General features: G+C 56.4%; 1 protein-coding gene across 1 annotated transcript in view; it reads left to right on the forward strand.

Moving 5' to 3' along the window:
* LOC115909321 (ankyrin repeat and fibronectin type-III domain-containing protein 1-like) overlaps positions 1-26,292 on the forward strand; it is a 192,523-nt gene that overhangs the window by 153,189 nt on the left and 13,042 nt on the right. Inside the window, 5 exon segments of the mRNA XM_030958540.1 lie at positions 23,087-23,288; positions 23,782-23,989; positions 24,285-24,479; positions 24,720-24,833; positions 25,409-25,506. Of these exon segments, the coding sequence (XP_030814400.1) occupies positions 23,087-23,288; positions 23,782-23,989; positions 24,285-24,479; positions 24,720-24,833; positions 25,409-25,506 (817 nt within the window).

Here is a 26,292-nt window from a genome sequence, read left to right on the forward strand (position 1 = left end):
GGCCCTGCTCCCAGCCCGGCAGCAGTGAGCGAAGCCCTGTTAGTTCCACTTATTAAAAACAAAATTGCTGGGGGGAAGGGAGAGAAGGCAGAGAAAAAGTGAAGTATTGAGAAAACACTTCTTTCATTCATATGTTGTTTGCTGAAATAAATACTTCATTATTAGGCCTTTTTTAGGGTATTTTTTTTAAGCCAATGCCACAAAGTCCCCAGTGTTCAGGCCTGTGCTGGATCACCTCAGCCCATGGCTCCCTGTGCTGGTGTCCTGCTGCTCAGAGGTGCTGGAGAGGAGCTTTCCCAATCTTTGGGAGAAACCTGGGGGCTGCACATGTCTGGTTTTGTCCAGGTTTGCTGATTCCCTTCTCCTCTTTGCTGGATGGTGTGCGCTGGGTCACCAAGGCAGCTTCTGCTCCAAATGAGGCAAAAGTAACTTAGGCAAGGAAGTAGTTGGGATTTTGTTTAGTAAAGCTCTGCTTTCTGTGATCTCTGGTCCTAATCTAGCTCCCAAGCCTAAACAGCACAAGGCTACTGAAGCACCCTTGACTTGAAGCCCACCACATTCTGCTGGTGAGGCGAAGGTGAAAGCTGGTGATTCCCATGGAGTCCTCACAATGTCCTACAGCAATGTCAAAACTCCAGCAATCCCTGTTCTCCCCACTTAGAGCGAGCAGAGCCTTCTCCAGTGCGTGTTACCTGAGCTATGCCCCACATGTACCTTCCCTCTTAAGTGAGGCTTAATCCAATGGAAGGGCTGCAATCCCTGGCTCGCTCCTGTGTGAGCAGAGCTGGGAGCCTCTGTTCCCTCTTGCATCCTCTCAGCTCCATTGCTCATTGGGATTTTCAGCCCTGCAGGTTTGTTCTTCTGAAATCCTTTTGTCCCTTCCTTTTGCTTTTTAGCTCTAGCTCTGGTTTTCCTTCTGTTTGTTCCTGGGTTTGCTTTCCCCCCACACTCCTTTTCCCATACTCACCACTTGTTCACGCTGATTTCCCTCTGTTTTCTTCTTCATTGCTTACTCACTGCATTTTCTGTCCAGGCTCCCGGCGTTTTCCCTGTCAGACAGCCTCCCTGTGATCCGTGGTTGGAATAGCCTATTCCCATGGTGCCAGGAAAAACGCAGCATTCCTGCCTCCCCCCGTGCCCTTATCTCGTTGTGCTCCTTGGCTGCCCACCCTGTGGCTGAGCCGTGCTGGCAGCAGCGTCTCAGTTCCTGTGACAGGCTCAGCCTGGGCTCGGCCCTGCCTGCAGCTCGTGTTCCTGCCTGACCCTTGGCTCCTCGCTGCCAAAAGCTGCGATGCTCAGGAGCTGCCAGCCCAGCAGCCACCCTGCAGACCGCACAGGCCCGGGGGGAAGGTGCCAAGTGAGCTGGAGCCACCAGACATGGGAACCTCGCTGGCACCATCTGGTTGGTGGAGGTGGCACGTGACTGCTGCTGCACTCTGCCTTGTGTTTTGGGTTTGGTTGTAAAGTTTTTAAGGGAACTGTTTTCATGGAAGTTATTTAAAGTGTAATATTTCCCCTCTGAGTGGTCTCAATTGGTGTGGAGGTTCTGCCTGGATGGCTGGGTATGGAGTCCCTGCTGTGGAAGTGCCTCCAGCATTGGTGCTGTCGCTGCTGTGGGCAAGCAGCCAGGTGATCTGTCCCCATCCACGGGGTCCTTTCCTCCTGGCACCAAGTGCCGTGGTCCTGGTGGAGCTGCAGGGCTTGGAGGAAGTGCTGAGCTGCCAACTGATCCATCCCACTGTTCCTGATCCAGTGCATGGGGCTGCTGCTGTTGCACAGCTCCCTGAGAGCCTGGTGCTGTTCCCACAGCTGTCCAGAGTTGTCTGGGGCTGTCCCCAGGACTCTCTGTGTGACATTTGTCCCTTTGCCAAGTCAGCCAGCACAAAGTGAGTTTTTATCAACTTTTTGGGAGGCAAAGAGTAGCAGCACCATGGAGACGGTGGGCTCAGAGCTCCTCCAGGTTTCACAGCCCTACTCGAGCTGTCTCACTCCAGGGAAGTCTTGGAGCTCTTTCTCTCCCCAGGCCAGGAAGCTCTTCCCCTGAGTGAGGGAAAACAAGGGAAGTGAGGCCCTGAGCCTTGCAGTGGAAGGGAAGGGATGCAAGAGTCTGGGAGCTGTGGGAGCAAGGAGATGCTTTGGGCAGGCCGAGCTGCGGGCAGCGCCTTCTGTGGGGAGCCAACCTTGGAGAGCATCACCACCCCATCCGCGGTGCCAGCCAGGGGTGAGGTGACACCCAGCCCCGAGGTGACACACAGCCCCAGGTGACACACAGCCCGAGGTGACACACAGCCCCAGGTGACACACAGCCCCCAGGTGACACAGCCCTGAGGTGACACACAGCCCCAGGTGACACACAGCCCCCAGGTGACACACAGCCCCCAGGTGACACAGCCCTGAGGTGACACACAGCCCCAGGTGACACTGAGCCCCCAGGTGACACACAGCCCTGAGGTGACACACAGCCCCAGGTGACACACAGCCCCAGGTGACACCCAGCCCCGAGGTGACACCCAGCCCCGAGGTGACACCGAGCCCCCAGGTGACACCCAGCCCCAGGTGACACCCAGACCCAGGTGACACACAGCCCTGAGGTGACACACAGCCCGAGGTGACACACAGCCAGGTGACACACAGCGAGGTGACACACAGCCCCAGGTGACACACAGCCCGAGGTGACACACAGCCCGAGGTGACACCCAGCCCCAGGTGACACCCAGACCCAGGTGACACACAGCCCCCAGGTGACACAGCCCTGAGGTGACACACAGCCCGAGGTGACACCCAGCCCCCAGGTGACACACAGCCCGAGGTGACACAGCCCCAGGTGACACACAGGCCAAGGTGACACAGCCCCAGGTGACACAGCCCCAGGTGACACACAGCCCCAGGTGACACAGCCCCAGGTGACACACAGGCCAAGGTGACACACAGCCCCAGGTGACACAGCCCCAGGTGACACAGCCCCAGGTGACACACAACCCTGAGGTGACACACAGCCCCAGGTGACACACAGCCCCAGGTGACACACAGCCCCAGGTGACACACAGCCCCCAGCCCAGCCCAGGTCCGAGCGGCGGTGCTGAAACGAAACGCGAGGCGCTTTGTCTCAACTGGGAACGCTTTAAGCCCTCGATCGGGAACAATGGCCAAGCTATGGGGTCATTTGTTCTGGTATTTCAGCAGCTCCTCATGATTTATGGGATGTTTTGTTCTGCTGCTTGTCTTAGCTTCCCCCTCTCCACCCTCCCCGTCTCCATCCCTTCTCCATTTCAGCTCCTCCTCCCCCCGCTCCCAATTCCCCTAATAGCTGTGGAGCCTCTGTGCCTTATGAAGTCATGGTATCTGTGACTTATTGAATTAGCCGGCTGGGAGCTGCACTGCCACGCCGTGCCGGGCTCTGCCGGGGTGTCCGGGCTCCCGGGGGCCGGGGCCCCTCGCCGGGGCTCCGTGCAGCCACAGCTTCCCCCGCGTGGCAGATGGACAGATGGACGCTGCCATCAGCAGGATTGGTGCAGAGGCAATGGCTGTGGTCAAGAGAAGCTGCAGCCCCAGCGAACAAGGAGGGCTCTGTCCGCAGAGACACTCAGTGTCCAGGGGCTCTGCTGGCTGTCCTGGTGTGCCATCCTCAGCTCACCTCTCTGGCAGTGAGGTGACGCCGGCTGGGGAGCCCCGGAGTTCCTGGTGTTGAGCTGCACGTGGGACGGTGTGGTTCAAGAGCTTGGTTGTGTCCCTGGCAGCCTGAGAATGGCCATGGCCAGTGCCCCTGGGTGCACTGGGGAGCAGGGGTTCACATCCCTGGGGATGGGAGGGACAATGATTGAACAGTGACTGTGAGGCACATGCTGATGGGGGTGGGGAGGAGTGAGCCCTCCAAACATCCCTGAAAGTCAGATTACCCTCAGGAGAGCATTGCAGAGGAATAATTTCCTTGAGAAAGATCACTTCTTATGCTCATTTTCTGAGTTGCCTGCAGGCAGGCAGAGGCTGGAGGGCAGCTGGTGGTCCCGGTGGGACTGGCATGGTGCTGCAGCCACTCCTTGGCCCCGAGGCAGCTTTGGCAGAGGAGCCACGGTCCCTGCAGCTCCACTCCTGCTGCCTCATGCTGCCAGCAGGGAGCTGGGAGCATCCTGACCTACCCGTGCGGGTGGGGAAGGAGAGATCTTGTGCCTCCCCTCCTGGTGCCACAAGCCTCTGGGAGCCCAGTTTTCCTCGTCTTCTCAGGAGAGGCAGCTCAGCTTGTGATTATGATGAGGCTGGAGAGGTGGGGAGCAGAGCGAGGCCTGGAGCCTCTCTGTGCTGCCGCAGGCTCCAGCAGGTCCAGCACGCTCTCCTCCATTTGTTTCTCATGTCACTGCAGTGGGAGAAATCGAGTCCTCTGGGGAAGCAACAGAAGGAAAATGTTCAGGGAAGAGTGATGTCCAGGTTCTCCCTGTCTGGGACCAGAGCCCTCAGCCACATCCCTTCCTCTCTGAGAGCACAGGCAACAAATAGCATTTAAAGGACAAATATAAAATATTGTGCTGATTTAGTGCTCTGGCCGCTTCCCTCTGCTGGTAGCTGATACCTCCAATAAGATTATTTCTCAGTCCATTACCCTCAGCACACTTTAATTTCTCTCAAATAGCCCAATTGCCTGATTTGTTTTCTTTTTTTGTCCTATTCCCTCTGCAATTTCCCATGGCCAGGATCTGCAAAGCAGGATGGGTGCCTTGGTCCCTGCTGAAGAGTGGAGGATGCTCTTCATCCTGCAGGATCTCCACTGGTTCTTCTACGTGAACGTGCCTCTGCCTGGAAGGTGCCAGTGGATTTCCACAGCAGGCAGCCCAAGCCCCATGGATATACTGGGGAAATTGCACAGATGTCACAGTCCTTGGTGACAAAGGGAAACCTCATGCGTATCTAAATCTCAGCGCTAGTCAAGCCTTGCCACACCACCCGGTATTCCCATGGAATCCCAGAATGGTTTGGGTTGGAAGAGACCTTAAAGCTCATCTCATTCCACCCCCTGCCATGGCAGGGACCCCTTCTACCACCCCAGGGTGCTCCAAGCCCTGTCCAGCCTGGCCTTGGACACTTCCAGGGATTCCACAGCTTCTCTGGGCACCCTGTGCCAGGGCCTGCCCACCCTTACAGGAAAAAATCCCTTCCCAATATCCAGCAGAAACCTTTTGGTGTGAAGTCATTCCACCTTATTCATTACTAATGGTGCCGGTGCAGTGGATTTGGAAGGTTGTTGCTCTCCCAGTCCCCTTATCCAGCACACAAAAGTATCTCAGTATGCTTCTTTTAATGGGAATATCCATAATAGTCCTGGTTTCCTGCTACTGGTCAGGTGTTCAGATCTGCAGCCATGAACCTCCTTCTCTGTGAGCCACTTTGGACGTGGGGAAGGGCAGTGTGGAGGAGTTGCATGTCTTGAGCAACTCCAGCAAGGGCAGCAGCACACTCCAGTTCTGGAATGCCAGGCTCCCTCCATCCCTGGGAGCAGAAGGGATCACTGGTCCTGCTGCTGATGCTTCTGGAGACATTGGGTCAAGAAACACAGAAGCATGGACATAGCCAGATAGTCCTGACAGCTGGCACTTCCAAGGTATTCCAGAACTTTTAATCCTTCCTTGTCCCTTGAGCAGTGGCAGTCACTGTTGGGCAGGTTTCTTCTGCTCTTAGATAGTTTCCTCTGGCAGAGTTAATTCTGCCTGCCAGGGCTCCAGACACCTCCTGTTTATCTTCCTGGGGAGTATCTCACAGTGCCAGGTTGATATTGGATCTGCTGGCTTGGATGCTGGCAGGATGGGCAGTGCTCTGTGGGGAGGCCAGATGGGAGGGAGGAGTCAGCCCAGGACACTGGGACAAGGAGGACCATGTCCTTGGATGTGCTGGGACCTCTTTCCACCTTTGATGGAGTCTTACTGCACAGTAACTCTTCCCCATCCCTCATACCCACCCTTCCTGTGTGGGCTGGATGGTTTTTGGGGAAGTTGTGAGCCCAAGTGGCCTCCACATCTGATGAGTCTTATGCCTGATGGAGGTCAGAGAGGGAAGTTATGTTCCCTTCCACTCCTGACTTCCACATTTCCTCCCTTTCTCCTGAAAATTAAATTATTAATCCATCTACCTCAGCAGTTTCCTCCCTAGGGACATTCCTCTCCCTGTCTCATTTTGCCTCTGTTGCCTTTATTTTTCTGGTAACAGGGAAGGTCAGACAGGGATGATCTTCTGCCACAAGGAACTGTCGGGCGGTGTGGAGGAGAATTTTCCATGTAGGCAGTGCCAGACAGTGCAGATCTGATAGATTTCAGGCCAGGAAAAGGCAAAGATCATGCCTGGCTTTGTCCAAGGTGGAACTGGACACTTGGCAGCAGCTGCCAGTGTCAGCCTGAGAACTTGCATGTGCTCTCCACCCTGCCCACAGTGCAGAGGTTCACCTGAGCCCCTTCCAGGTCTGTTCAGAGTCTGGTTTCCATCCAAGAAGTTCCCAACAGGGTCTGCCAGGGCTCATCAGGCAGTAACCAGGAGACAAATCTCGTGCCTGTGGTCAGGGCAGGGTTCTTGTTAATGGTTTTATACAGTCACAGAATCATGGAGTGGGCTTTGTTTTGCCTACCCCTGCCCTGGAGAGGTCTGAGCTCTCCTTAGCTTTTAAGCATAGAATCATTGAATGGTTTGAGTTGGAAGGGACCTTCATGATCACCTCATTCCAACCCCCTGCCATGGCAGGGACGCCTTCCACTATTCCAGGCTGCTCCAAGCCCCATCCAACCTGACCTTGGACACTTCCAGGGATCCAGGGGCAGCCACAGCTGCTCTGGACACCCTGTGCCAGGGCCTCACCTCCATTGCAGGGGAGAAATTCTTTCCAATACCCAATGGAAATTTGCCCTCCTTCAGCCTAAAGCCATTCCCCCTTGTCCTATTCCAAAAATTGCCTTTGCAGACTTCCTGCAGGTTCCCTTTAGGCACTGCAAGGAGCTCTGAGGTCTCCCAGGAGTCTTCTCCAGGCTGAACACTCCCAGCTTTCTCAGTCTGTCTCCAGGGCAGAGGGGCTTCACCCCTTGGAGCATCTTCATGGCCTCCTCTGGAATCTCTCCAACAAGTCTACATTTTTCTTGTGTTGCATTCTTGATTTGCAGTAAAAAACTGAATTTTATGAGCTTTGGAAAATGAACATATGACATTGCACAGGGTTTGTTAAGCATGGCTGCAGAACAGCTGCTGAGGTGAGCAGAGCTGTGAGGAACATCTCTTCTTGGTGTTGTCAGGATGGGCTCTGGCCTGCTGCCCCAAAAGGAGCCACCCTCACCTTGGGGGGACTCTGGCTTGTCAGGCTGTGTCTCCATAGAAACCCTGCAGGTTTCCCAGTGTGGGGTTGTTGAGGCCCCTGAGAGGGCAGGTACTGCAGGATCACCTGGCACCGTGGTCACTCACCTCCTCCCCTGGTCTTGCTTCTCCTCTCTACCCCCAGACTCCACGTTTAAGGTCAGAACCCAGAACTTACCAGAACTTCTGAGCTTCACCCACTGCAGAGAGGACTGGGGTACCTGTGGCTTCTCCTGGCCCACTGAGCAGCTGAGGACAAGAGCTGGCCCTCCTTGTCCCCCAGCTTCTCACTCTTTAAAAGGTGCATGGCAATGTTGACCACCTTTTTCAGGCACTTTGGTATTCCTGCCCATAGAGAGGGACTGGAACAAGGCCATCTTTCAGGTCCTTTCCAGCCCAAACCATTCCAGGAACCTTTGATTTTATGAGAGCTGCTGGTGAAGGAGCTGCTGCTGTTCTAGGACTCCTGGCATCTGGGCTCTCGTGCTGGCCATGCCCCAGACCCATGGCTGACTTGTGGGCTTGCTCTGAGCTCCAGGCTGGCAGGTCAGCTTTTCCTGGTGGGCTTTGTGCATCATCTTGTGCTGGCACTGTAGCTAAGAGCACCAAGGTCAAGGTTTCTGTACTGGAAGTGGTGTCCAGAGAGGCTGAAACTTCTGCCCAGGGAGCACGTTCTAAAAAAAGTATCTTTTTTTCATCCCCAGTGTTCTGATTCCTGAGCATTTTCACTGGGGAGGAGGAGGCAGTGACTGTGGTCAGAGGCAGTGTCAGGAGCAGAGGTAATCTGGGGAGATCCAGGCAGGTATAATCTTAACCCAAATTCTTTTGGGTTTACAGATGTCACTGTGCTCCAGGCCCTGGAGCTGTGGGGTGCTCACTCCTGTGTGCTGGAGTCTGCAAGCCTGGCCTGTGTCAGAGGATACCAGTCCTGAAGGAGTGAGTGATCCATCAGAGGCTCCTGGGGCATCAGTCCCTGCTGTCCATGCCCTGACCAGCCCCAAGGGCAGAGGCACCTCCTAAGGCTGGGCTGGGTTGTGGTCCCAGGAGGGGCCGCTCTGCCTCTGGATCTCCTTGGGAAGGGAGACTGGGTGAAGGGTTTGCTGTGCAGGTTCTGCCATGTGCTTGTCCCTGCCTGTGCCACATCCTCCTGCTCCATCCTCCCCGCCCGAGCCGGGCTCCAGAGCCAAGTCCTGCTGTGCCCACAGGTCTGTATGGGCAGGGGACCTGGGCAGGGTTTCCTGTGCCCTGAAATCCTGCAAAGCACAGGGCCAAACCCTGGGCAGCAAGAAGGCTGCTTCTGCACATAGGTAAGCTGCTGTGTTATTTAGTCAGTGCTCCTGCTCTCCCTGTCTGTGCCTGGTGTACTGCTGCTGTCCAGCTGGGGTCTGAGGAACCTCCGCAGTGAGCACACTCCTGGAGCTCCAGGAGGTGGAACTCCCGGTGGAATCCTGCCTGATTTCTTTGCAAGTGGAAGAAGGATCCTGCCAAGCGATCCCATCCTCCCAGCGCAGTCCTGGCCCTGCTCTGCCCCGGTCATGAGCTCTGGAACGCTCGTGTCAGGCAGGAAAGTTTTGCTTATGGAGCACAGCTCAACTCGGGTGAACTTCACATGAACTCCAAGTTTCTTTGGCCGTTTTCTTTCCTGATGATGCAGGGAGGTCAGGATCAGGATCCTGCACTGCACAGGGACCCAAGGCTGCCTTCCTCGGGCACCAGCACCATCACCTCATCCTTCTGAAGCACAGGGGCAGCTTCAATCTCTGCTCTCTGTGACCAGGGACAGGCCCATGGAACAACAGGAGCTGTGCCAGGGCAGGGTCAGGCTGGATCTCTCCAAAAGGTTCTTTGCCACCGAGGGTGCTGGCACTGCCCAGGCTCCTCAGGGAATGGGCACGGCCCCGGGGCTGCCAGAGCTCCAGGGGTGCTTGGACAATGATCTCAGGCACAGGGTGGGATTGTTGGGGTGTCTGTGCAGGGCCAGGAGCTGGACTTGTGACCTTTGTGGGTCCCTTCCAGCTCTGACTACTCCAGGATTCTCTAATTCTTGGTGCCCAGGCAGGACCAGCAGCAGACAGATGGAGCTGTTCCCGTGTTACACTGGGACTGTGCTGTGTAACTTCTGCTCTTCCTGGTCCCAGGGGATGGTGGGCACCCCATCACAGCACCAGGGCTTTAGTGGCCTGCTCAGGGTCACCCAGATGGTCTGTGAGAGAGTTAAACTCCCCTCCTCGTGACACTCCCACACTTTACCTGGAGATTACTCTTGCTCCCTCCCATGTCTGCATTCTGACCACGGAAAAATTGGGGTAGTGGAGCCAGGGAGGCCCTCAGGGCTGAGGACTTTTGGATCAGTGAGGGGAAGGTGTGATTGCAGTGTGAGCCACCCGTGTGAACACAGGACAGGCTGTGGCATCCTAGGCAGCATGTGGCAGGGCACAGTGGGGTTTTCAAGATCTGTGAGCATCCTGCTCCTGGGAAAGCTCTTGCAGCACATGTGAAAAGCAGGATGAGGAGCATAGTGGGGAGAGCTGGGTGTCTGAGGAGCATGAGGGTATCCCCACCTCTCACCTCACTGCTCAGGGGATGAAGAGGGGGAGGAAGGAGGCAGCAGCACCCACCATGTGTTGGGGCCACCAGCTCTGGAGATGTTTCCCAGCCTCTTGGTGGTGGAGGGGCCCAGGCTGGCTGTGTGTGGCTCCAAGGTCCTGCTTGGTGTAACTGTGAGCAGGGATGTCCCAAGGGCTTTGGGAGATCTTGGAGGTGCTGTCTCCTCTTGCCCCCTGCCACCTCCCATCTCCAGGGCCACCTGCAGCCCTTGGCCCCTGCCATCCTTGCTCTTTAGGGCTGCAGGGAAGTCATCCCTGCCAGCTGCCTGGAGGGATGAGGAGGGCACCACAGCTTACCCTTGGAAGGGCTGTACAGCACTTCCCAGTGGAATTTTGTTTCTCTTACCTTTGCCAGGCTTTAACTGTTTGGGCTGGATTATTCCATGTTTTTCTGCCTCAGGCTGAACTTTCTCCTTTTTTTCCCTCTATTTTTCCCAGTTTTCAGCAGAAGGTTGGGGGAAAATGGTAGCTTTGCCAATTTATCTTTTTTTTTTCCTGCTGTCTCTTTGTTTGAGGGCTTCTGGTATCTCCACTCTTTGAAAAAGAGACTTGAAATTTGGCAGGGATGATGCATTCCTGCTGGAAGTCAACATGGATTTGGTCAAATGTTTAGCCACTGGAGAGCATGGCTGGGCATGCCTGAGGAGGTTTCCAGGGCCAGCTGCTGGTGTCCCCATTTGCAAAGGGACTCAGGCCACTCTGTGTCCCCCTGTCCCTTTCTCTAGGGACACCTCCTTGCCCAGACAAGCCCAGGTCAGCAGTGGTGGCTGAAGGAGCCGTTTCCAGTTAACTCAAAAGCAGTTTACCAAGACAAGGTTGTTTTTGTCCCCATTTCCCATGTGTGGCACTGGCTGTGGGTATCACCTGCCTCTCGCCCTCAGCAGAGAGAAGGAGCAGAGCTCAGGCCAACTTGGGCTGTGCCAGGTGAGGGGAGGAGAAGCTGAGGAAACGCTCCTGTCATGCCAGACCTGGGGAAGGGTTTTTGTAGACCTGCCTGCCCCATGGGTGAGCTCAGCAGCATCACATCCGTGCGTGGAGGGACAGAATCCCAGAACCATTGCGGCTGGGAAGGACCTTCAAAGCCATCAGGTCCAGGCTGAGCAGGTCCTGGTAGGTGGAGGTTTGACCTGGTGATCCCTATGGTTTTCAAAGTTACTCTTTTATATTTGAGTGGGAACTTTTCCTAATTGCTGTCCCGAGGGCTTTGGAAATTCCTCCACAGACTCTGTTATCTTCAGCTGGGGTTTCTCTGCTTGATGGTACCTCAGAGCTTTCTGCAGAGGGAGGAATGACACATGAGCTGGGAAAGCTCTGGTCTGATGAAGGAGCAGGCAAGCCCCAGCTGGCAGGAGCTCCTGCTGGGGGTTATTGCCCCCAGTTAATGCAGTTACAAGAGTGCTCAGGCACTTGCAGGATGTTTTCTAACAAAATGGTGGAAAAAACTGGCTTCTCCTCTTGGGCTGCAGTCTATGGACCCTGACTCCATGGAGACGCTGCCGTAGTTGGGGGGCAGTGACCCAGCCCCTCTGGTGTTGCTCATGGGTTGGGTGGTGCTGGCATGAGACCAGCCCCAGGGCAGGGCGGTGGGCTGGTCAGAGAAGGTCCCGATGGGAGCTGATCTGGAGCGAGCTGGGAGCAAATCCTGGCATGAAGCTGTGCCAGGCAAGGCGTTTGCCAGGCTGGGACAGGCTGGTCCGGGAGAGCCCCGTGGGGGTGGCTGTTGTTGGTGGCCGTGCCAGGGACAGTCTGTGGGCAGTGGCTGGCGTGCCCACACTGCTGGCTGGCTCCTGCTGTGTGCCTTCCAGCGGGAAGCGCCTTTCTGACTCCAGTAACATTTACCAGCTGGGAGCAGCTCTGGAGCTGGGTGTGTACGTTCGTCTGCTCTTCCATTGTCACTTGGCCCATGTCTCCTCCTCCCCGCTGAGATCAGTGGCTGTGGGCTCCCTTTTGTAACCCCTTTGGGTGCAGCTCTGGAAGTCTTCAGCCTGGTTTCGGTCACAATGCTGGTCCCATCTGGCTGGATGTCTTGGGTGGGACAATGGAATGGAGGTGGCATTCCACCAGAAGGAACATCCCAGTATGGGCTGGAGGACTGGGAAGTACAGGTGGGATGTAGGTGGCTAAGGGTGAAGCCCAGCCATAGGCATGGGGAATTGAGCTCAGGGGATCTCCAGAAGACCTTCTTGGGCCATTTTTCTACCATTTGATGGTTCTGGAGAGGATGTGGTTCCCGCCGGGAGGTGCATCCCGGTGGCACGTCCTTCCCGGTGGCACCAGGTGGCGCAGGAGGTTAAAGGATTTGGCTCTCTGCAGCTCTGGGTGCACATGGATTGCCTCCCACTGCTGTGATGAGCCTGCAGGTCTCAGCCCCCAGCACACGGAGCTGTGCCCCCATGCCAGGCCAGCCCCAGCCCCAGGGGATGGGGATGGGGCTCCCTGGAGCCCTGTTCCAGCAGAACCAGGAGCTGACCCAACCTTCGAACCATCGTGGGGGTCTGCGTGTGGGCCCCACCATGCCAGGGAAGGCACAGTGAGGCAGAGGAGCCAGACTCAGGGGCAGAGCCCTGGTGGTGTCAGGGGAGTGAGGAGACACTGGAACATTACCCTGGGGTGAGGCCATGACACAACACGCGACATCCTCTGGCCCAAGCTCAAGCAGTCTTGGGCACAGACAGGTGAGTGCTTCTTCCTGGCTCCTGGAAGGTCCTGGGCTCTTTGGTGGGGTGCAGGTACATGGCAGCAGCCCTCAGAGCACCTGCGGCCATCCGAGCCCCCTTGTTTTTTGCACTGGAACAGACTCTGGCCCCATGGGCTCTGCCAGCCCCTGCCCTGTTCCCTCCCCAAAGTGTGTGTCAGGACCCAAGGAAGGGGACAGAACCAGGCTTGGGTGAGTGTGACCTGACATCCCTTCTCACTCTTCCTAGCATGCCAGCTGTTCCCTGGGCATCTCCATGCTGAGCATTTACCTCCTGCTCTTGTTGGATCCAAAGTGGGCCCCTGAGAACCCACAGGGATACTTTTTCTCCCTTCTTTTGCCTTCAGTGATCTTTGATTTCAGTCGTCGTATGACTCAGCTCCTGCATTTGATCCCTGGAGCAGGGTTTGCAAACATGCAGCTGTGGCAGGAGTGTTGCTCGTTCCTGGCAGGCCAGGCTGGGATAAGGTTTCCTCCTGACAGAGGGGCAGCGAGTCCCCACGGCTCATCTGCTTCCCCATGTGCAAGCTTGATTTAACCAGGGTGCTCTTAGTGGCTTGGAGGTGTCTCCTAGAGTTCTGCTGACCTGCTCCAGCATCTGGGCTTCCGAGATGCTGGCAGGATGGGAGTGGAGCAGAGCAGGTGCTCTCTGGTCCCTCTGTCTGCCCATCGCTACCTGCAAAGGTCTGGCTGGTTGCTGGTGCTGGGAGCATCAGGCACATTTGGGTGTGGGGCTGCACACTGGTTGTGGCAGGGGGTGTGGGACACGGTCAGTGGAAGGTGTCACCACGCAGTTCCCATGAAGGGCAGTCTGGGCACTGACCTCTGGGTGTTGCCCCTTCTTGCTGCTGTTCCCTGTGAGCAGCCCTGGTCTGGAGCAGCTCCTGACTCAGCAAGGAGCAGCCAGCAGTGGTGCTGGGCTCCCTCTGGGGTGCTGGGCCCCCTTTCTTAGGTGAGCACAAGTCACAAACCCCTGCAGAGGTTTGCAGGGAACAGGGATTTACAGAGTGCAGGGATTTGCTGGGCACAGATGTTTGTAGAACACGGGCTGTCAGTGGACAGGGGTTTGCAGGGGACAGGGGTTTGCAGGGGTTTTCAAGGGACAGGGGTTTTCAGGGGACAGGGGTTTTCAGGGGACACGGATTTGCAGGGAACAGGGATTTGCAGGGGACAGGGGTTTGCAGGGGTTTTCAAGGGACAGGGGTTTTCAAGGGACAGGGGTTTTCAGGGGACAGGGATTTGCAGGGGACAGGGGTTTGCAGGGGACAGGGGTTTTCAGGGGACAGGGATTTGCAGGGGACGGGTTTTCAAGGGACAGGGGTTTGCAGGGGTTTTCAAGGGACAGGGGTTTTCAAGGGACAGGGGTTTGCAGGGGACAGGGGTTTTCAGGGGACAGGGATTTGCAGGGGACAGGGGTTTGCAGGGGACAGGGGTTTGCAGGGGACAGGGATTTGCAGGGTGGCTGCAAGCTCCCACCGAGCCAGGCCCCAGGGCTGTGTGCTTGGCTCTTGGCACCAGAGTTCTGGCTCCGTCTGCCTCCTCCCTGACAGTGCCAGGGCTTTTGGGTGGTCACAGGGCTGTGATCACAACCAGCACTGCCTGTTGTGTCGTGGGTACCTGGCACCGGGCTGACCACACTGGGCTTCCCCAGGAACTTTGATCATGACTCGGGGCAGCTTGTCCTGCTCTGTCCTGTCTCCATCAGGTTCCAGTTAAAACCAAATGCATTCTCCAGCCTAAGCTGCACAGCCGTTTGAGCCCTTCCAAAAATGAAACAAATACCCACGGACTGCAATTCGAATTGCAGCTCAATTAGGGCTTGTTCCCAATGCGATCATAAAACCTCCAGTACGAAAACAAACAACCCAACCAAACCACATCCAAGCCTGACAGCATCCTCTGGAATGCCTTTAAAATAACAAGGAGGGCAGAAGAAGATGAAAGCAGTGTGGCCAGTGGGAAGAAGGCTCTTTGGCCCTGAGGGGCAGCCTGGAGGTGGGCTGAGCAGGTGTGGGGCAGGGCAGTTTGGGATGGGGAGAGCACAGGAAGGGACAGATGGGATGGAGACGGGCTCGACGGGTACCGCGGAGATGTGGGCACATGCAGTGTGGAAGTGATGAGCACGACAGAAATGGGGCAGCCTGCGGCCCAGGGCTGGGCTGTTCACAGGGGGATTTCACAGGACAAGGGAGAGGAAGATGTAGAGGTGGTTCGGAGCGTGGTGGTTGTTCTCGGAGAGGCTGCGATGTGTGAGCAGGGCGGGGGAGCGCGGGCCGGAGCCGGCGGCTGGAATGCGTGTCCCGCGTAACCCTGGCTTGCACCGCGTCCAGCCAGTCTGGTGCCGCGGTTCGGGTTTCACGGCGGACTTTAAACCCGGCCATATTTAGCGTGAGCCTCGCTGGCCTGTCAGGGAGGGGAAGCCGCAGCACAACTAATAAAAAAAGCCAAACAAAAACAATGTAATTAAAGAGACTCAGCACTGTGTGTTCCCATAGCAAGAACATTTACCCAAGACTTCCTTGCTCAGATACTTAATGTCAAGCGGCAATTAAAGGCTGGCTTTGTGGCCAGGCAGCGAGAAAGGCTTGCCCAGCCCGGGAGACGGGAGCCCAGGGCCGAGCCGTGCCCGGGGCCGGTGCCGGTGCCGGTGGGGAGGGACCGGCACCGTTTGGCACGGGAGGTGCCCCGGGGACACGTGCGGGTCACACGGGGATGCTGCATCCCGAGCAGCAGCTCCCGAACCGCTCCGCTCAGAGATGCCCTCAATCTGTAATGCACAGACCACTCAGCTCCATCCCCACAAAAGTTTGGCAGCACAGAAGAAGAAAAGTGGATTTTCTGTGGATTTTTTAGGTAGGAGCCTCTGGGCAGGACACGCAGCAGCTCTGTGGGGTAAATCCTTGTGAAAACAGTAAAATCAGCAGAGCTGGGCTAGACATAGAAGCTTCCAGCATCTCCTTCCTGACCCAGATCTGTGGATGGAGACTGTGTGAGCCTCTGAAATGTTCAATTTCCGCCCTCAAGGGATGGTTTGGGGTGTCTGGAGCCAGGCTGTGCCCACTAGTGCCCCATTCATTGCAGCCCAAGGTGTTGCTTATGGGCTGCTGGTGTTGGCAGCATCACCTGCCTTGGCTGGTGAGGCAGTCATTGTGCCATGTCCCTCAGCACAGTGCCCAGGAGAGGTGCCCCGTGCCTGGCAGTGCTGTGTGAGGTGTGTGTGCAGGAGGGTGCCCTGCGTGGCACGGCCAGCACAGTGGCACTTTGTGATGGCAGCCCTGCCTGATGGCAGATGTCACAGGGACACTGCAAGTGAAGGTCTGATTTGGGCTACATTTTCATGGCCATTGAACCACAAGATCCTTCTGGTCTCACTTTTAAGCAGTGATCAGGAGGTCTAATGAAAAAGCTAAAGAAAAGCAAGAAGCAGCAGCATTATTGTGTTGCAGCAGAGTTTGCTCAGGCGTCTCTGCTCCCTTCCTCCCCAAAGGCACTGCTGGGCCTGCAGCAGTGGGGTGTTTTATGGGACACTGTCAGCAAGTGATCTACTTGGTTGGCTCCAGACTTCTCTTGGAGTCCTGAAGTCTCTGTCTTTCCCAAATTCAGCCTGTGATTTAAGTAGGGATGAGACATTTGGGCAGGCTCTTTTGTGCTGTGCCGGGGGACATGGCTGTGCTCAGGAGGACACTGCTGACGCCCAGCCCTGTGCTGTGGGATCTCCTGTGTCCAGCCCGTGTGAGTGCATTCTGCCACAGCTGAGTGAGGACTGGACCCAGGGGGAGAGGGGGGTCCTTGCCATGTGTTCCCAGTGCAAGTGCTCCCCAAAGGATGCAAAAACCCTGCTGATTTGGGGAGTAGCCTGGATGGCACAGGGGGGGTGCTCGGAGGGGAAGTGCTCCAAGGAGGAATGCTGCTCTTCATCTCCTGCAGAGGTGCAGGGCACTGAGCACTGCTGGACATTGCAGATCTCCCCCAGGATGTGCTTTTCATTTGGGTGCCGAGCTGCTGGGAGTCAGCTTTCCCCTGCAGAGCCGTGCTGTGCCAGGGTGGGCTGGGTGTCCATGGGGTGTTCTCTGCTGCCAGGGGCCACGAGCTCCTCGGGCAGCACAGACACACCACGTGTGCCCGGCGTGGGGACAGCAGGGACGATGTGCTGCCATTGCTGCTTGGGAAGGTCTGCACTGACCCAGGGGCCTGACACCACGCTGAGCTCCTCCAAGCATTGGGGTCTAACAGCACTGGGTTTCTGGAGCTCCAACAAAAATGTCTTGGCAGGAGAGCATCTATATAAGTTAGTTGTTATTGCTAAACAAAAGAGGCATGCTCGCTTCAGCTCCACTCAAAACAAAACCCAGCAGGTTTGCCAAGTGGGGAGAAAAGAAAAAAGCTGGAGGAAACACAAACAAACAAACAAACAAAGTCTGCTTTGGTGCCTTTCCCTGGACCCAGGTTTCAATAGGCACGTGCATTTTCTAGGCACACAGCTGTTTCTGTGGAGCAGGAGTGTTTTGCTCCGTGTCTGCATGGCCAGGTCACCGCACAGCACCTAAATGCCTTGGTGGTCTGCACAGCCCAGGGTGGGTGACTGCTGTGCCTGCTGCTCCATGAGCCCTGCTGCCTTGCAGGGATGCTGATCATGGCATTTGGTCCTAGTTCTGAGCGTGCTTTTTGGTGGGTTATGAAATCCCACTCTTTGGAAGGGCTCCCCTACTCATGTTCCATTTTTAATCCAGCCTCTATTTTGCCAGTCATGAAAAATTACTTATGCTTGGGCAAGAAGAGTGGAAAATGCAAACACATCAGCAGCTCCTCTTCATGCTGGACACGGCACTTCTTGTTGTTGTCCCCATGGCTGTGGGGGAGCTGCTCAGAGTGTTGGTGTCCAAGTGTCCGTGGCCATAGTTGTGAATTCCTGCTGCACAGGGGTGAGCACAGCCCTGGACATGGGTCAGACCAAGTGTGCTCAGGTGTGGAGAGATCTCTCACACTCAGATTTTTCTCTTAGGAAACATCTGTATGTTGATTTTGCCACTTGATCTCGTAGGATCATACAGCCATGGGACAGCTCAGGTTGGAAGGGACCTTAAAGCCCATCCAGTTCCACCCGCTGCCATATCCAGGGGCACCTTCCACTGTCCCAGGCTGCTCCAAGCCCTGCCCAGCCTGGCCTTGCACAATTCCAGGGATCCAGGGGCAGCCCCAGCTGCTCTGGGCACCCTGTGCCAGGGCCTGCCCACCCTCACAGGGAACAATTCCCAATTCCCAATATCCCATCCATCCCTGCCCCCTGGCAGTGGGAGCCATTCCCTGGGTCCTGTCCCTCCATCCCTTGTCCCCAGTCCCTCTCCAGCTCTCCTGGAGCCCCTTTAGGCCCTGGCAGGGGCTCTGAGGTGTCCCTGGAGCCTTCTCCTGTCCAGGTGAGCACCCCCAGCTCTGCCAGCCTGGCTCCACAGCAGAGGGTCTCCATCCTTTGAAGCATCTCTGTGGCCTCCTCTGGACTCACTTTTCTATGCTGGGGGCCCAGATCTGGGGGCAGCTCTGCAGGGGGGTCTCACCTGAGTGGGGCAGATTTGCCCCCTTGCCCTGCTGCCCGTGCTGGGTGCCGGTCACCTCTTGCTGTGAGCTCCCTGTTGGGGTGAGCTTGGCTGCACTGGGTTGTCCCCCTGGGTTTTGGGCTGCTCCTGTTCTCTCCTTGGATACCCCTCTGGACTGAACTGGAGCGTGGTTCAGGAGAGTATCCCTGGCATCTTGTGCTAACACACCACTAACATCCACGTAGCTGTGAGGCTTCAGCAAACTCTGCAAGGGCCCAATCCCTCTTCTGCTCCCAATACCAACCCTTGTCCTTAGAAAGCCATCAGCACCCTTCATCCCCCCTGCTTCAGGCTCCCTTGTTCTCGTGCACAGAGCCCTGCTGCTTCCTTGTTTGCTGCATCCGGCTGGGAATGGTGGGAGCAGCTCCCTGCAGCGACAGCCGGGGCTGCAGTGCAGAGCGAGCTCCTGGCAGCTGCTGTGCCTGGGGCCTGCCCTCTCACTGCCAGCCTGGGGGCAGAGGCACCCGGAGCCCCGGGGCGTGGCTGGCAGGGCGCTGCCCCAGCTCTGCTGGCACATGAGCTGTTCCCAGCTGTTCCCTGGTGCTGAGGGCTCTGGGATGGCCACCGTGCCCCCCCAGCCGTCTTGGAATCATGGACTCCTCTGGGTTGGAAGGGACCTTAAAGATGATTTATCTCATCCCACCCCTGCCATGGCAGGGTCACCTCCCACTGTCCCAGGTCACTCCAAGCCCTGTCCAGCCTGGCCTGGGGCACTGCCAGGGATGCAGGGGCAGCCACAGCTGCTCTGGGCACCCTGTGCCAGGGCCTGCCCACCCTCACGGTAAAAAATTTCTTCCTTATGTCTGGCCTGGTGACCTGTGGGCAGGGTGGCCATGCCCTACCTGTCCAGGTACCCGCTGGGGAGGGCTGTCCCAGCCCCCTGGCTCTGCTGTCAGGGGGCTCAGCAGCCCTGGCTGTCAGGGACTGGTTCTCAGCTGGACACTCAGAGGGGCTACACCCTTCTACAAAATGCACTTAAAATCAAGGAATTGCAACAATTATTAACACTTTTTACTAGGCCAAGATCTGCAGTGTTGCAAACATTAACATTCAGAATATCCATAAACCACATTGTAAAGTACCCAGTGGATTTGCTTGTGTTTGATGCTGGAGGAAGGGAACAACTGAAGACGCCTTATGCTCATCCATTCTCATGTACTTTTTTAAAAAAAGAAAACCACCTCTATTGCATTGGTTTCCTGAGAAAGAATCACAGTTAGAATCACTAAGGTTGGAAAAAACATTTAAGATTATCAAATCCAACAATTAACCCAGCACTGCCAAGGCCCCCACTAAACAATGTCCCCAGTGCCACATCCACTTTTAAATCCCTCAAGGGATGGGGACTCCACTACTGCCCTGTGCAGCTGTGCCAGTGCCTGACAACCCTTTCAGGGAAGAAGTTTTCCTGATATCAGATCTGAACCTCTCCTGGCACAATTTGAGGCCATTTCCCCTTGTCCTGTCCCTGTTCCCCGGGAGCAGAGCCTGACCCCCCCGGCTGTCCCCTCCTGTCAGGAGCTGTGCAGAGCCACAAGGTCCCCCCTGAGCCTCCTTTTCTCAGGCTGAGCCCCTTCCCAGCTCCCTCAGCCTCTCCTGGTGCTCCAGCCCCTTCTCCAGCTCCATTCCCTCCTCTGGACATGCTCCAGCCATGAGAGCCATGAGAGCCCCAGAACTGACCCCAGATGGATCTGACCAGTCCCAGCTCATCCTTCCACAGAACCTCAGCGTCTTCTATGGAGAGGGTGATGGAGTTTGCTGCTGTGTGGGTTTCTGGCACTGCAAACCTGATGTCCGCATCACCTCCCTGATGGTCACAGACACATCCCCCGTGGCCAGGGAGCTGAACTGCTGGGGCAGGCAAAGCACCTGTCCTCTGTAGGCTGCAGGACAGTAATTACCAACAAGAACCATTTGTGGCTGGGATAAATTTAGTTTTGGCTACACTGAGACTCTTCAGGCAGAGAAGGTGGGATCTCCTCCCACACCTCCCTGCAGGATGGGGCTTTGCCATGGTGAGCTGGTGTTTGCTGGTTGGCCCCTGAGGGCAGGACATCTGCAGGTGTTGTTTTCAGCTACCACTTGCTCCAGGGCAAAGTTTAGCTGTAGATAAATCAAGACCATTTCACCGAGTCCAGATGACTCATAACCACAGGGCAGGAAACTCTTTTATCTTTGGGGCAGCTGGTTTAATATACATAGATGTTCACTCCTGAGCACTGAATAATTTCCATCTCTTTACTTCTCATTAAAAGCAAATCAGAGGAGGGAAAACAGTGAGAAATTTCTCTGTCTCTGTTTCTGCCATCTCTGAGAGAGCTTCCTCCCAGCTGTGCAGTCTGCCTGCCCTGGGTCATTTGCTGTGTATTTTAATAGGCAGAACAAATGACTTTCTCTCCAAAGCACCACTCCATTTTAAAGGCTGATTCTGCAGGCACAAATGGAGCAAGGATCTATTACAAGCTCCAGCTTCCATGGAGGGAAGAGCATTCTGTGTGGGAGAGCATTGTTGCCTCCTTTGAGGGGAACCACAGTGGAATTTACATGTCTTGTGGATGAGCCTGCTGAAAGAGCCACCTTCACCTCTGAGCAGCAGCTGGAGGTGGAGAGGAGAGACAAGAACCTGGGCAGCAGGCAACTCTTAAACACAAGAGAAAGGGCAAGGTTTTGCTGGAGAACCTCTCAAGTCAGTTCTCTTTCCTAAATATGCCAGGCAGTGCTTTGCATCTCAGGCTTCTCCTGAGGGACAGGACCTGCCTTCCTGTCTCTTCCTGCCAGAACAGCTCTGCCTGCTCAGGTACAGGTGGCTTTTCTCTCTGTGCAGCAGTGACAGCAGAGCTGTGCTGCTGTGCCAGCCCTGTGCCCTGCCCTCTGCAGAAGGCTGTGTGTGCTGTGTGCCAGCCCTTGGCATGAGGAGCCCTCAGGAGAGGCCGTGCCAGGAGCTGCTCCCTGTCCATGATGACGCGTGCGTGCACAGGCTGAGGACACCATGTCAGAGCCAGGCAGGCCCCAGAGACCGTAGGACTGGTTTTCCACCCTTCCTTGCATTGTGCAGGTCTCTCCCACCATGGTGACACAGTCCTGGGTGCTGATCCCTCCCTTCCCACCAGAACAAGTAGGACTCTGCTGCTCAGAACTCGCCCACTCTAGTGTGGATGCTGAGGGGTACTTTGCCACCTGAAGTGACAATACACTTGTCTGCTTTTGCAAATGGGCCTTTGGTTTGGTGTGGCTGGTGCTCGGTGTCTGATCCATGAAGCCCTGTGCTCAGATAATGTCCATTTCTGGAGCAACCCAGGGCAGCAACTTGACACTGTGGCTTGGGCCACACTGGAGCCCTCTAAATCCACAGGCTGAAGCTGATGAGATGAATGATTGCCAGGAGCCAACCTTAGCAGCATTTTTCCACTCTTAAATATCACAGTAATAAAAGGTAAAATCATTAAAGTCCTTCTGCAGCCCCCTGTGCCTCATCTGAAATGAGGACGACGAAGGGCGCAGAGCGAGGGGTTATTAATATCCTGTCTCACGATGATGGCTTTATAAACATCCTTACCCCAGGCACAGCCTCGCTGGGCTGCTCTGGCATGACCTTCAGCCAAATGCCATGCTTTTATCACACTTGATATTTAACCAATAAAGCAAGGGGAGGAAGACTTTTCCCCTAAATATCTGACCTTATACACAGGGGGATGGGGCCAAAACTGAGAGAAACTGTGTTAAGTGTAGCCATGCTAAATGCTTCTCAGACCTGATGCTCCTCTCTGGGAACTGTGCCAGAGCTCCAGCAAGAAGGGGATCAGATGTTTGACGCAGTGGAAACCCTCCATGCCGCAGGGGATGACTCATGGGCAAAAGCCCCACACAGCAACAAGGCCACACTCATGCAAAGCAGGGGATTTTGACTGGTGGGAAGAGGTCTTGATGGAGACAGGAGAGTCCTGACTGTGGGGAAAGGAACAGCTCCCGCTCTGGAGAGCCCCAGAAAAGACACTAGCTTTCCTTGTGACTGGTAGATCTTGAAAGTAAGAATCAAAATCATGTCCCAGTGGCAGGGCATTGGAACTAGATGGTCTTCAAGGTCCCTTCCAACCCAAACCAGTCTGTGATTCTATAATCAGAGAGGAGAAAAGATTTTGTAGGTTAATGGATGGAAAAGGTAAGGAGCAGCTGTGAAGCCAGGATCTCTTGATGAGCAGAAGACTGAGGTCACTGGTCCCCATCAGGACCTGGCATTGTCTGGATGCCCTTAGAAATGGCCCTTAATGTTCCCTGCTCCCACTTCACTTCCAGAGAGTGCCCTTTGCCGGAATAACAACTCCGAGAAAAGTCATGTACCAAAAAGAGCTGAGGGATGGTGCTAAGTGCAGGGTTCCTGTAGAAGGGTGGATGTGGAGAGCGTACACGAGACTATCCCAGGCCAATGGTGATGGACAGCAATCACCCAGCATGGGTCTGGGGGCTGCCAGGCCCTGCAGCCTGCACTGCTGGGGGGCTGGGCATCTCTGTAGGAGCTGGATGGTGGAGACTGGGTGTGTGGAGAGATTGCCCTGCTGGGATGGATCCAGACCAGTTGTACAGCTGAGCAGCCTGCGGTTGCTTTGGGCATCCCAGCTTGTGTCTGGAAGGAAATGTCTTACCTGCAGGGATCATATGAGCCCCTTGGCACCCCTGCAGGGCCAGCAGCCAGGAACAGATCTGCCTCAGCTGAAAACAGATGGGTGAGGGCATTGCTGGCACTGGCGTTCACCTTGCAGCCACTCACATTGGCACTGCTCTGGCTGTCCGATTCCTGTCTTGGTCCTGACAATACAGATCTGCCTCTGCCTTTCTGGCACATCCTCCATGCCTCATTTCCCTCCTGGCTTTTTTCCCAGGTCATCCTCCCCTAAAATGACACAGCAGATGCGGGACCTGCAGCTGGCACAGGCCAGGAAGCCACCAGGCCCTTCCTCACCAAATGCGGCCAAGAGGCTCTACCGAAACCTGTCCGGGAAATTCCGCGTCAACTACACCTCCTTCGACGAGGGCAGCCTGGTGGGACGGGGCGAGAAGGAGAAGCTCCGCAAGTCCTACCTGGTCAGTGCCTGCTGGCTCCATCCAGGTGGGGACAGGGGGTCTGTGGGGGCTGGATCCATCCAGGTGGGGACAGGGGGTCTGTGGGGGCTGGATCCATCCAGGTGGGGACAGAGGGTCTGTGGGGGCTGGATCCATCCAGGTGGGGACAGAGGGTCTGTGGGGGCTGGATCCATCCAGGTGGGGACAGAGGGTCTGTGGGGGCTGGATCCATCCAGGTGGGGACAGAGGGTCCCTGTGTGGGCAGTGCTGGAGCCTGGGTGGGAGCACAAGATTGTGTTAACTGAAGCTGTAGCAAGTTCAGTTGCAGGTGGTCCAGGTGTTCACTTGGCATCATCCAGATGTGTCTGCAAAGAGCTGATGCTCGCAAGCCCTTGGGATGAGGGCACCCTCTCCCTGATTGGGTTCATGGGGTGCTAGTGAGGGTCCAGGGTATGTGGTGGGATGGAGGAGGGTGCCTCGTGCTCAGCCCAGCTGCATTTCTCCTTTCACCCAGTTCCAGAGCAATGCTGCGCTCTTTGAGGCTGTGGAACTGCAGGATCTTGACAGGGTGCAGGAGATGCTGAAGCACTATAGCCCTGAGGAGCTGGACCTCAACACCCCCAACAGCGAGGGGCTCCTGCCCCTGGACATTGCCATCATGACCAACAATGCTCCCATCGCCAGGGCCCTGCTGCAGGCGGGAGCGAAGGAGAGCCCACACTGTGAGTTGGGACAGGAGTCGTGCTGTGCCCATCACCTGGGTCTGCAGCGTGGTGCAGTGGAGCACCCCAGGCATTGGATGCAGGTGGGGAGGTGATCGCTGGGCTCTGGGACACCGGTGCAGGCTGCAGCAGGGCTTGAGGGGAGCTGTGCACTCAATCAGACCCCAGGACCAGGACACAGAGAGGAGGATGGGGTCTCAGGGCGGGGATTCTTTGCCAGCAGAGGCAGAGCTTGCTCTAACCACCTTCTCCTCCCTTTCCTCCTGGGCCCGTGGCCACGTGCTCCCTCCCCCAGTTGTGAGCCTGGAGAGCCGCTCGCTGCACCTCTCCACGCTGGTGCGGGAAGCGGAGCAGCGCGTCAACGAGCTGATGGCACAGGTGGTGAACGAGGCGCCCAACGCTGACTGCTCCGAGAAGGAGAAGCAGCTCAAGGCCTGGGAGTGGCGGTTCCGGCTGTACAAGCGCATGAAGGCAGGGTTTGAGCATGCCCGTGAGTGACCGCAGCGGGGCTGGGGCTGTCCCTGCTCCGGGGGAAGGAGTGGGGCTGTGCATGGCACCGGCACCTGTCACCTGCGCCCTGAGGCCAGCACTTGCTGTGTGGGTGCATGGAGGGGAGAACATGTTCCATCAGGGAATATGTCCCTGGGATCAGGGAGGGGCCCAAGAGGGACACAGGAAGGTTCAGAGCGACCGTCATGGCTGTAGCAGTCCCTGCCCTCTCTGTCCCCAGGAGTGCCAGATGCCCCCAGCAGCGTCCACCTCTCTGTGGCCAGCAGCACCTCGTTGCAGGTGACCTTCTGGGAGCCCCTGAGTGTCAACTCAGCCGTTGTCACCAAGTACAAAGGTAAGGACGGGGATGCCTGCCGTAGGGCAGGGTCACACAGCCGCAGCAGGTGCCTTGCACCCCATGTCAACACAACAGAGCCATGGGCAGTGCTGCCAAGCCCCAGTCAGGCCACTTTTATGCTAGAGGACAGAGGAAGCCACAGCTGCTGGACAGCATGGCTACCACCAAAATGCTCTGAGCTAGACCAAACATCATCCTGCACCAAGGCAAAACTTGGGGTGTCGCTTGTTGGCTGCCCCCTCATCCTGCACACTGGGAAGACTTTGTTGTTATGCACCCCTCACCCACTTAAACCAGATATTTTTGGCTTCTGGAAGAATTTCTTCCATGCCCCACTTCTGAGCCACCAATTAAAGGTGCTGAGCCCATCTTATGTGGCTTGGTGAGGACAGCAGCTCCCCATGACCTTCCCCCCTCTATGAATCACCTTTTCCATGCCTGCACTCCGCTGCCTCCATCTCCTGTGCTGTCTGCAGTCCCGCTGCAGGGGCTCTCTGTGACATGCTGCCCCAGCCCGCGTGGCCTGTCCCCACTCCAGAGCCTCATGGCACCTTGGGTCTCTCTCCTTGCAGTGGAGTGGAGCTGCTCCCCCACCTTCTCACCACTGCTGGGAGAAGCTGTGATTGACAAGCTGAAGGACCTGCACTTCACCATCCAGGGGCTGGTGTCGGTGAGTGCCCACAGTGGGCAGGGCTCAGCAGGGAGAGCCCACAGCTGGGAAAAGCCACAGGCCATAGTGCAGCCCATGAGGAGGGAATCAGGCACTGCCACAGGCTGCCCAGGGCAGTGGTGGAGTCATCTTCCCTGGAAATGTTCAGAAGATGTGTATTTGGTACTTGGGGACATGGTTTAGTGGTGGCCTTGGCAGTGGTTGGACTCAGTGATCCTAGATGCCTTTTCCAACCTTACTGGTTCTTTGTTTCTATGATCATTCTGAGCAGGAACAGTAGGATTGTGCCACGCTGTGTGCCATGGGCACAGCCTGGGCAGAGCCAAGACTGTGGGGCTGGGAGAAGCATCTGTCTGTCCCCACATGGCTGCAGCCCCTGACAGTGGGGCACCTCCCTGAGAGGGTGCCTGGGGACTGCAGTGACAGCCAGCATGGGCCCATTCACCCAACACGGATTTATCCTCCATGCCCCTCCCCACTCCTGTCCCCACCCAGGCTCTTCCTGGGCAGTAAATCAGTGGCTCAGCCCTCTGCCACCTGCACAGTCCAACCCCTCGGCCCAGCCCCAGTGTCACCAAGAGGGGGGACCAGCCCCATCTTCATCTTTGGGAGCTCGGCAAGGTCATGGCTGGTGGGACTGTGGCTCCCTGCTCTTTTATCTCCCTGAGAGCTGCAGGAGCCATGCCTGGGCCAGCACCAGGGACACGGGGACTGTGGTGGGATGGAGCTCAGGATGGGAACACGGGCAGATGCTGGGATAACTGGGGTCAGCCTTAGCAGGGGTAG

This window comes from Camarhynchus parvulus, chromosome 14 (genome assembly GCF_901933205.1).
Source record: "Camarhynchus parvulus chromosome 14, STF_HiC, whole genome shotgun sequence".
Taxonomy (NCBI): domain Eukaryota; kingdom Metazoa; phylum Chordata; class Aves; order Passeriformes; family Thraupidae; genus Camarhynchus; species Camarhynchus parvulus.